This window comes from Brugia malayi, assembly GCF_000002995.4.
Source record: "Brugia malayi strain FR3 genome assembly, contig: Bm_v4_Chr1_scaffold_001, whole genome shotgun sequence".
NCBI classification, from domain to species: domain Eukaryota; kingdom Metazoa; phylum Nematoda; class Chromadorea; order Rhabditida; family Onchocercidae; genus Brugia; species Brugia malayi.
The window spans coordinates 14,095,352-14,107,904 of record NW_025062475.1 but is presented as its reverse complement, the minus strand read 5'-3'; the positions used below and the strand labels follow the sequence as shown (position 1 = coordinate 14,107,904).

Sequence of the window (12,553 nt, the reverse complement as noted above, 5' to 3'; positions counted from 1 at the left end):
GAAATGATTGCAAATATTGCGATGACACATTGGAATGCAATCCATTTCGTAATGCAAACGAATTTTTCCGTTAAAGCAGCAAACTAAACGACTACATTTGGCTTTTCCTATCGTTCTTTCCTTTGTACATCAAGCAAACTGTTCACTTCTTTTTTTTTTTTTTTAATAAAACGAAAAAAAATTTTCCAACTTTTTCTCTTTTTCTTTTTTTTCTTCTTTTTTTATTCTTTCAATGCTTCGTTGCCTTTTTTGTTGATTATTTATTTAATTTCAGCCATTTTTTTCCTCTCCTTATCTCTCCTTTCCTCTTCTATCATCTATCATAATATTTATTCCATATCATTTTCTATCGTAGCACTTCATTTCTTTTTCAAACTCTTTTGTTTTCTAAATTTTAACAAACATTCATAAAACTACATTTTGCTCAATCCTTTCTACATTATTTACATTTACATCGTTTTGTTTACTTTTTCCACCCTATAATTCTCCCTGCTTCTTCATCTTCATCTCTTTTAACTTTTCTCACTAACTACCACAAGTATTAAGTTATAAATGTATACATGATCAATTATATAACAAATGTAATATTTATTACTTATTATTATCATTTCAATTATTTTGTATTTAATATTTTCAAACATTTTCGTTTTTCATTTTCCTTTTTTCCTTTTTCTTCCTTTTAAAGTAAGAGTATATGGGTCTTTTTTTCATTATTCACTCGAATTAATTTATATCAACAAATTTTCATATTATTTAATCAATCATTCATTTATTAGCAATTTGATTAGATTATTAATTACTGACTCAATTATTACTCGCTGAATGGCTTATAAGAGTATTTATTCTTATGGCGATGGTTATACTACGAGCTATTCCAGTAGCTATTATGCTTATCAAGTTTGTTTTCATTTTTTTCATTCTTTGTAAAATTATTTTTTTAAAAATAAAATTCAAATGTTTCCATACATATGGTCTGAATCCAATTTGTAATTCTTCTTTTACTCTTTCTTTCATAGAATTTGAAACAAATTTTTACAATTTAAATTTGACATATCCATTAAGTAATAATATTAGCATTGTGAACAGTGTAAGACAATCGTTCAACATTGATAAAATAGAAATAAAAAAAGGAATAAATAAATACTATCATATGCTGTTTTAAATAATAAGCTTAATCTAACGATAAAATTTTACTTTTAAAAAATTTTTTGCAAAATTTTTTTTTTTTTTTCACTTATTATCACAAATTATACTATTAAGTAAAATGTAAAATGTTATTCGAAAAATTTGAATTATCCCTTTTTTAATGATTTTATTTATCTTTTATTGTTTCTTGTCGCTTATTTATAATTTTTAATTATAAAAAGCGTAATTTAACATAAAGATTTTTTCTTGTTTTATTTTTTATTTATTCCACTTTTTTTTTCAGGTAGGCGTAATATTTGCAATAGTAATTGCCGGTATTTTATTTTTCGGAATATGCGCAGCAATTATTTATTTCGGATTTGTTAAAAGGGTAAGTGAATTAGTTAGTGTGAGTGATTTATTTTTTCTTTTTTCATCTCTATATAGTAGTAAAATAACAGACATTATTTAATATTTATTGTTTACTTTGTTTAATATTTATTGTTTACTATGTTGTTGTTATTTCCATTGACAAATTAACAATTTGTTTGAATAGCTTTGCTTTTTTTTTTTTTTTTTAATTTAAAAGATATTTTAGACATATTTATGCTGTTTCATAAAGTTTTTTCCTCTTGTTTCCTCTTTAGATTAAACACTATAAATTTAAAGGTTTTAATTTAACTTAAAAATTTCAATCAAATTTAGTGGGCGATTCTCAAGTATAATGAGTAGTCTTTTTTTTTTGTTATTGAATTATATTCTGCTTTTTACAATTTTAAAAACCTATTATTTAATTAATAAAATGGATGATAGAGAATATTTTATTAATTATTTGATATCTAGCAATATTATTCATTTCAAGTTGGTTATCTCGGTAATCATGATCTACTCGGAAATAACATTTATAAAATGTATATTTTATTATCCGGAAAATATACTTCATTCAAAATTCCTATAATTTCAATGATTTATATTTAATGATTGTAGATGAGAAAAACTGAAAAACAAAGACGTATAAGTAGTAGTACTGCATCGAGAACAACTAGTATTTTACGGGCACCAACTACAACCTATACATCATTAAGAAATGAAAAACCACCATTCCCACAGCAGTTAGTTTTTTTATTCATTAAAATTATTTTAAAATTTCAAAAGCTAAAATTAATTAATGACATTTTTAGCTTTTAAATACTTTATTGTTATGTCAGTATGGTTTATAATGAAAATCAAATAACGATAATAGATTTCTGATATGTTTGTAAGCATTAGAAAAGAAAAATATTATACAAAATGATTATTTCAATATTTTTTTCTTTTTTGAATTAATTTTTTGATCAATTAACATTAAAATTAACTATCAATATTATAAATAATAGATGAATTCTAAGAAATGAATAAATAATTATCATTTTTGAAGTTCGTTTTTTTTTTTTTTTTTAATAGATTTCTCTCTGTTCGATATCTGATAGGAATAGAAATTATTTTTTCTAGACAATCACATGGTACCTACATTTCTAGTCTGGAAACACCAATTTTGCAATCATCGATGCATACTCAACCTGCGTACATAACACCGCCACCGATGTATGTCGTTCAACCGGATTATTCACAATCTCAGAAGCAACAAAGCAATTATCCGCATCATTCAGAAATATCCGGAAATGTGCAATCTCATCAGGTAACTATTGCTAAAGAAATTATAATATTATCAAGAATATTTACTTATACATTAATCTATTTTTTCTGGTCTAAATTTTAGAATTAGAATTTACCTAGCTCTCTCTTCTGATACTATACTATTTCATAAATTTGCATAAATAAAAAATAGTATAAATAAATTATTAAAGTTCATAACTTTTCCTATATATTTATAAATATATATATATGCATAAATGCGCACTTTACATACCTACACATACTTAGCCATATTTATGCTACTTATACATACTTAGCTATATTTATGCTTGATCTTACACTTGGCCATATATTTAAATGAAAGAAGAAAAGTGAACACTTTGAAAGTTTGTAAAGCGTGTAATAACAATAATTTTCTTGGAAGTATTTAATTAATTTTTTTAACTGAACATACTGTAATAATATCACATACATATAAGATTTGATCATTTCATAGCATACATTTATTTATTTATTTACTTATTTATTTGCTTACTTATTTATTTATTTATTTATACGTTTGTTTGTCCACTCGTTTATTTGTCTATTTACTTTGACTAATTTTTCTTCATTAAATTTTGTTTTAGAAGAATTATCCCAGTTCAACAACAACTGCATTGCAACAAAATCTCACATCGGAACAACATCCTCGTTCATTTCATATGTCTTCCGTTTAAATTACATCTTCATTACTCTAAATTTTTTATAAATTAAAAGAAAAAGTAATATTTTATTGTTAAAATATTTTTATATCTAAATATATTTGAAAAAATTATCTTTCTCTTTTTTTTTTTTTTTAATGAGATTAATTTAAAATGATTAAATTTTAAAAATTCTTTTGATTTTTTTTTTATTTTCAAATTTATTGTGTAGTAAAACTTTTTTTTTTTTGCTTTGTTTTTCCGCATTTATTATTATACGTCCATTTCCTTTAATTTTTTTTTCTTTTAATTTGATTCATTTGCATTTTAGCTAAAAAATAAAGAAGAAAAATATGATTAATATTTTAAAAAATTCAGAAAAAGAGAGACAAAAGAAATTTCTTTTCTTCTTTCTTTTTTTTTTTTTATATTAAGAAATTTTTCCTTAAAATTAATTATTTCATTCATTACTATTCGATTAACATCTGCTTTATTTCTATTCTTTTTCATCTCTTCTTTTATTACCTCGTATCAGGCCTTCTAATTAATACGACAGGAGCGCTCAAAATACAAATGCGCATTTGTCGTTGTAGCTATTTTTGCTGATTTATGTAATGTACCATGCTGTTTGTAAAGAAAATAAATGGTTTGATAATAAGTTAAACATAAACAAATTATAATATCAATTAAACAAAACTCAAATTTTAAATAGCTTAAATTCAAATTATTGATGTATGGAATTTAAGTTTTTTAATATATAAATACATATTGATATACAGTATGGAAAGAGATAATATCATAATTTATTATATAAAAAGAGATAATATCAACGTAGAAAAATAGAAAGTGATATGGTTATCAGTAGTTATCATAATTATGGTTGATTATCATTTGTATATGATTATCATAAATGAAAAGAACCATAACATTTAGAACAAATAAATTATGGAATAAGGAGTGTATCATTATATAATAATTATAATAATATTTACTATAAAGCATAATTTAAGATATTTCAAAAAATTAATTTAATAATTGAAAAAAAAATTAATTTAATAATATTTAATAATTTAATAATTGATCAAACTTTTTATTATTGCTAGTTAAATAATTACTAATTTAATAATTTGATGACTAAAATTGAAATAATATTATGAAGGTGAAATAAAATAGGTCATAATGCATTATTCATTATCCGTTCATTCTATTTTATCAATCGGCGAAAATATTTACAGCAGATTGTATGAAATGCTAAGAATTGAAGTGAATTTAAAAGTTTAAACTTAGTAATAACAAATAAAAGGTCAAATATTTAATCATTTTTTTTTCTCTTATTATTCCAATAAAAAATTAATAAAACAATTTAAACATTTTTTCTTTTTTTTTTTAATGATATGAATTCCAAAAAAAATTATATCAATAATTTTCCGTTTTTTTTTTGTTCATTTTTTTCAAAATAAACTTTCAGTTGCATATATATATATAATAAATGATTAAGAATAAAAAAAAAAAAAAAAAAGTGTGCAAACAATTTTTACTTTTGAAAAATATTTTAGACAAAAGTATTTTTCACTTTTTTTTAAGAAATATTTCAATTTTTTTTTGTCTGTCAAAAAAAAAATTCTTATGATATTAGATTTGAAAATATAATTGCCAATTGTTTTTGCAAAATTCATGCAAAAATTTTGAATTAATTTAATTAATTAATTCAATTAATCAAAAATAATTAGTATTTTATTGGTAATAAAATATGTGATATTATTATTATTTGATGACATAATGTTATTATGTTTTCCTGCATTTTCTGTCATCAAAAAAAGAAATTTTGCCCGCTCTCATCGAATTTGATTAATGATTATTTCTTTGATGTAAAAATGATTTTTGCAGACGAAGCTGAAAGTATCGCAATATTTCAGTGAGATATGATTGTAACTAAGGTGTAAAACCTGTTTCACAAAATTGTAAAATGTCCGTTGAGATCAAATCATCAATCATTTCTTCCATCAATGAATTTTAGATCAATTTGACAATTTTAATTATAATAATTATTTGTTTGTTTGGTAAAATTTGAGATATTTTGTTCCTTATCGAATGTTACAACTTGAGTAACTTATAAATGATAAATTATTTGAATGTAATTAAAAAGAATTCAATTTTGTGCAAATCATTTTTATAAAATTTAATTTCTCTTTCTAAAAGTTCATCTTATTATACATGAAAAATAATTAAAATAATATTTGTATCATTTTATTGCTATTATTTTGTTTTATAGTTTAAATGTAATCATTATTGTGATGATAATGATCATGTATTAAAAGCTTCAAATCTTATCAGTAATCTATTATCAATAGCCATATTCCTAATAATAATAATAGCACTAAAAAAATTAGGTAATGATATGAAATATGACAAAATTTGAGTTTAACAGATATTTTAATCCAATACAATTTGACCCGATTTCATTTTTGACAAACAAAAAATGAAATTTCACCTGTTTGTTCATTGTTCATTCATTTTTTGTATTTTGTTAACCTTTTAAATTAAATTTCTTCTTTCATTTTTACAAATAAATTTTTATATAATAATTCATTTCTTCATAAATTATTATTAATTTCACTTTTTTTATTTCAGTCCAGTATTTTAAATTAATTAATACTGGAATAACCATCAGGCAATTTGAAAGCCAAAGAACTGAATTAATCAATTAATTAATTTAAACAATAATAAAGATATGATTTTAAAATACGTATGAAATTTTTAATTAATTCATGACTTTCTAATTATCTGTGTAATTTTTTTTTTTTTTTTGTTTAAATTAACAAATTTATATAATAAATAAATGAAAGGGAAAGAAACACATGTTCGTTGACATTAATTACTTGTCCTTTTTCTATTGTTTTTCATCTTTCAAAAGTTGAATCAATTTTAACAAATTTCAACCCTTAATTTTTTTTTTTTTTTTTTTTGTCTTTTCTCTTTTTCAAAAGCTTAAAATTTCTTTTGTTAATTAGAAACATTTTGCTTTATAGCATGAAATTATTGTTATTGCTAAATATTGATATTATCATATTTTGTTATTACTATAATTTATAATTTTATTGTAAAAAAGGTAAGTATATAAATGATAAAAATTAGAATCATAAATGGAGAAAAAGAGAATAAGAAATTTAAAAATTTCTTTAATAAATTTTTAAATATATATAATTTTATTACAGTAACAGGTACATTTTTCAGTAATCATGTCATTAATTTTTGATTAATTACTCTAATGAAATCTGTTCTATACTACTTCAAATACTACATTAGCATCTTCACCGCTTAATTTACTAATTTCAATTCTTTTTTTTTTTTTTTTTGATTGTTTTTTGAATAAATTTGTTTTCAGATTATGGTAGGAATAATTATGATAATAACGGTCATAGTAATGATGATGATGATGGTGATGTTAATGATAATAGTGAGGATGAGGATAATAATAATAATGATAATAATAACGATGGTAGTAGTAATGGGATAATGGAGAACGGTTGATAGTGATAAAGGACAATGTGGTAATGTTATTAATGATAGTAGTGAGGATAATGATGGTGATGATAATGATGACAATAATAGTGATGATAATGGCAATGATAGAGTGATGATGATGATGATGATTAGTGATGGCACTGATAATGATAATGATAGTAAATGTGAGAACAGTAATGTATACAAATAACTTCTTCAATTACAAGTGTCATTTATTTTTTCTTTTCTTGTTAATTTTAAGACTATTCCTTTCATTAAAACATACCTTTGGCGACAAATTTATTAAATAAATGAAAACTTTGAGAGATTTTATAATTAATTTAAAATTGAGCAAAAATCCAAAGAAATGAAAATTTTGTTTAAAGTTTAATTTAGAAATAAAAAAAAAAAAAAAAAAAAAAAAAAAGGAAAGAAAGAAAGAAAGAACAACGACCATTTCAGAATTTTGACAAATTTTCTTACAAAAAATAATGTCCCTCCTTTTTTTTTTTTTAATTTTTTTACCATCAACAAAAGCAATCCATAAAAATGAAAGAAATAATCACAAAAGCGCTTTTGTCTAATCATCTTCTAGATCATTGCAAATCTTGACCTTCATCTTTCTGATTCATTCCAAGCATTCCATATTTAATGATAAATAAAATTGATAAAATAATTATATAATATAGAAAGGAATAGGAAGTATAAATTGAATTATCCTTTAATTTCATTGATATTTAAAAATAATAATAATAATAATAGCGATTATCTTTGCGTACTTATAAATCCATTTTATTCTTTTTTCTGACATACAGAATTAACGATAATTAATTAATTAATTGCTTAATTAATTAACTGAAGTATTTAATTTGGTTAAAAATGGGTGTTCCCTTATAGATCGATCACAAATGGTAATGGGAAATGTGCAATAGAGCTGATAATTTTAACTTACACTTATTTCCTCTTTCTCTTAACTCTTCTCGTTGTACTTCTCCCTCCCTCTCTCTCTCTCTCTCTCTCTCTCTCTCTCTCTCTCTCTCCTTTTTTGGTAAAAATTCAATCATTATTTATTGTAGACACACACATACACATACAAGAATGTTGGTTTTTTTTAAATTTAAAGTTATTTCTCCTATTTATAATCGGCAAGTTTTTTCTTTTAATCTTTCGTTTCTCTCTCTCTTTTATTCTGTCTTCTATGCAATCCCTTTTCTTATTTTGTCTTCTTTTCTATTCTATTCTATTCTTTAATTCTGAGTGTTTTATCGATTTTTTACTTTGTTAATCAAAATTTTCTATTTGTTATGCTTTTTGTTGTTAGTTATTCAAAAAAAAAAAAAAAAAAAGAAAGAAAAGAAAATTGTCATTCGTCGACAGTAAATAGTGTAAACAAAAGAAAAAAGAAAAGTGACAATGAATTTGATATGATTTTTGATTTACTTTGCATTATTTATTTATTTGATTTCATCTAAGTCAAAAAGAGAGGTAAGTAAGTGGGAGAGAGTAAATACAGGAAAGGATATACCGGAAAGGGATGAAGTGATATGGAAGATAAAAGTGATCAGGAAAGACTGGAAGATATATATATATATATAAACGAGAAAACATTCTATCACCTTATTCTGATTTTCGGAACGAATTCTAAAATTTTTCTGAAAAACAATTGCCAATGCCCTTAAAAAAATAAAAATGACAATAGTATTAATTAATTAATTAATTAATTAATTAATTAGTCTTGTCATCTCTTGCCAATTTATAATTAAAACCCTTCAGAAATATTTTCTGAAGTTTAATTTAATTTAATTATTTAATTTGTTTCCCTAATTTAAAATATAATTTAAGTAATTTAAGCATTTTCATGAGACAAAGAGAGAGAGAGAGGATAAAATTAATGAGATTGGATGAGAATAGAAATGGAAATTAGATGAAATGCTCAAAAGCTAAAATATGATTGCTTAATAGTGTGTTCTGATATAATTATATTAGTTAAATTAAAATATCACAATTCAGTTTATCTTTTACAGTAAACAATTAAATAATTTATCAATCCTACTTACCTATTTTCTTTTTTTACTTTTATTTATTGAAAATTACTTATTACATCAAAATATTTAAATGATTTTAAATATTTATATTAACATAATGTTAGAAGGAATTTCCAAAATTAGTAACTAACAAATTTGATTGAATTAAACTTTGAGAAAGAATTCAAAGATCAATTTTTGAGGAGCAAAAGCTATTTGTATGTATGTGTATGTGTACATACACGTACATACATACATGCATACACATACACGCACATACACACATACATACATACATATTGTTTCGATTTACAAAGAGTTATTGGAAGAGGAAATCATCATGGCATTCTTTCTTTTCCTCTCTTCCTCCTCTCTCCACCTCTCTTTCTCTCATTCACTCTCTCTCTCTCCCTCTCTCTTTGTCCAATCAATCGTTCATCTTTCTAAAAATTTAAATTTGTCACAGCTTTTTTTCATTTTTTCGTGTCACAATTTTCACACTTAGTAAAAAGTAAAATAATGTGTGATCAAATATATTAATGAACTGAAAGAATTAAAAACTTAAATTTTAATTAAATTTTTCTCTGAAGGAAATCAAATATTATTTGTAATTTTTGTTTATTTTTCCTTTTTTTTTTCTAAAAAAAAAAAAATTGCATTTCATATATTTGCTAAAATTTTCAATTATTTCTTTTATTTACATTAATTTTAATTGTATTTGTGTTACAAATATGAATGAATTTAGTGTAAGAATGAAATATTATTTTGTTATTCTTTCAAAAATTATTTTTTTTAACAAAAAAAAAAAAACGAAAAAATAAAGTAAAATATTTAATGAATATTTTAGAAAATATAATTTTAATTTTCAATAGAAAAATTTCATTCATTCGATATTCGATTTAATTTGATAACACCAAAATGTAATTATGATATTAAGAAAAAAAAAAAAACGAGCTGATTAATATTTTATTATTAATTTAATTTGAAATATTATAGGAAATTATTTTGCTAACTTAATTTTAAAATGTAATAAACTTTATGTCTATTAATTTTAATCATAAAAATTATCACAAAAATTATATCTTATCACTCATTCATTCTTTCTTTAATAAATTATTTCTTTTTTCCTTTAATTAATTAATTAATTATTTTACATTTTGACAATTTTCAAGCAAAAAAAATAAATGAATAAATAAATAAAACATCACTCAACTTTTCAGTTAAAATTATATTCATAATTGTGTTCTAATTAATTAACTAATTAATTAATTAATTAGTTAACTAACTAACAAAGCCATTGCTTATTCATTTTGAATTATTTGTTTACAAAACTATGAAATAAATCTTAAAATAATTACATTATAGAATATAAAAATGATATATATATATATATATATATAAGTGAATGAAACTATTGAAAGATTCTAACTTAAATATTTTTGCTATTCCAATGATTAGTCTAATTTCAAAAAATGAAATAATTAAAATTTAACTTATATATTTATTTATTTATTAATTTAACCAATTAATTTAATTTATTTACTATAACACGCATATACATTTATGGAATTCAGTTCAATTTAGTAATTATTTTTGTAATTAAAATTTTTGCTAAAAAAATTCTGTGAAAAAAAAAAAGAAAACAAATATTTATTTATTTAATTAATTTACTATAACATGCATATATACATTTACATTTATTTATGAATTTTATTTTAATTTAATAATTACTTTTCTATTTTTTTTTTTTTTTTTTTTTAACAAAATTTTTCAGTAAGTGAAAAAATCTCCCCGTAATAAAATTCCATCTGTTTTAAAATTTGAAATAAAAACGAAACAAATTTCATCTTTTTTTTTTTTTTCTTTTTTGCTCTCTCATTGTTACATCATTTAATGGATAATGTTGCAATGAATGATTTATGAGAATGTCATTTCTATTTTATTTAAAAATGAAAAAGATTAAATTGGTAGTATTTATATTGGAACGAAAAGCATTGTTTGCATATTAGTTAGAAAATTTAAATTAAAAACAAAAAAAAAAAAAAAAAAAAATGAAAAAGAAATTTTGCTTTATTTAAATTTTTTGAAAGGAATTTTAATTATGAATTAATTAAATTTGAATGAAATTTATTTTTTTGTTAAATTGCAGTTTCAAAAAAAGATCAAAAGAATATTTTTTAAAAAAAAAAAATTTCAAAACATTTAGAAATCATTCAATCGTTCATTCATTTCGTTCTTTTTTTTTTTTTTTTTAATTCATTTATCTTTGATGAAATTCCGAAATTAAAAATTTTGAATGAACAAAAATAAACGAACGAAATTTCTAATTAATTTTAAATTTGTAAATTTTATGAAAAAATAGATGAGAAAAAGAAAATGCGAGTTTTTTTTTTTTTTTTCAATATTTAAAAATTTGACAAAATGGCAATTTTTTCATACAAAAATTAGCAAATTTTAATGTTTAAAAAGAAAAAAAAAGCTTATTTATTTTATTCAACTGATACTAACATTCTATTTCCATTTTTCCGGTTTCATTCCGATTTCATTCCTGTTTATTCTTTTTTCATTGCTCACATTATAGAAAAAGCAAAATTGAAATTTGCTAAAAGCAGCAAATTTTCTTTTTTTCTTTGCAAAGTAATATAAATGAAAAAAAAAAATGAAATGTTGAAATTTTTTTTTTGCATTTTTAAACAGAGTTTTCTCTGTTTCTTTTTCCCTTTCTTTTTTTTTAAAAAAAAATATATTATAAATGATAGAAATGATTTTTAATGATTTTATGCTATAAAACTCTTTGTGAAATTCACTTAAATAATAATAATAATTGCAAAAAAAAAGAAAGAGAAAAGTATAAAAGAAAAAAAAAAAAGAAAGAAAAAATGATTTGAAAATGAAACTTATGAAAATTACAAATTGTGTTAATTAATTCCTTTATTAGCTTTTTTAAAGTATATCAATTAATTTTTAATGATTTTGTGACAAAATTATGGAGAAAAAGAATAATTAATTAATTCTAAATCAAAGCTAAAATTAAGCAATAAAATTGTGCACTCTAAAATTTTTAGTACTTAATTTCATTAATTGATTTAGAATTGAATTATTCTGAAATGAGCATTTAAAAAAAGAACAATGAAAGAAAGATTAGCCTTGTTAATAATGCAAAATGGAAATGTTTCTATTATTTATATAACAGAAATGTATTTAATAAATAATATTTAAATTTATTCATAACGAAAAATTTTTAAAATTGAATAATTGAATTAAATGAAATGAAATGAAATGCAATGAGGTTAAAATTGAAGGAATTATAAATGATTCAATTTAATAATCTTTCCATTCCCTTTCTCTCTCTCTCTCTCTCTCTCTCTCTCTCTCTCATTCTCTTTCTTTTTTAACGATATCAATTTACTCATAAAATTTGTTAAATTTAAAGTTAAATAAATTTAAAATGTAAAAATTTGAACTAATCCACTCAAATTAGATTAAACTTTTTTTTAAGCAAAACAAATTTCATATATTAATTTTTTTTTCAATTTCCCCCCCCCCCCCCCCTTTCATCCTTTCCTTTTTATTTAAATTTCATAC

At 21.3% G+C, this 12,553-nt stretch overlaps 1 protein-coding gene and 1 further gene across 2 annotated transcripts; one reads left to right on the top strand and one right to left on the bottom strand.

The window, feature by feature from the left end:
• Positions 1-822: 822 nt before the first annotated feature.
• On the top strand, positions 823-3,476 carry Bm11637 (Uncharacterized protein; the record flags this gene model as incomplete). The annotated part of the gene is made up of 5 exons (XM_043077826.1): positions 823-897; positions 1,430-1,516; positions 2,113-2,237; positions 2,617-2,803; positions 3,387-3,476. The coding sequence occupies 5 exons, from the start codon at positions 823-825 to the stop codon at positions 3,474-3,476; spliced, it is 564 nt and encodes a 187-aa protein (XP_042933760.1).
• A 5,707-nt stretch (positions 3,477-9,183) lies between these two features.
• On the bottom strand, positions 9,184-9,258 carry Bm15677. Its single transcript, XR_006228024.1, has one exon. The product of XR_006228024.1 is annotated as a pre-microRNA Bm15677 (primary transcript).
• Positions 9,259-12,553: the final 3,295 nt, after the last annotated feature.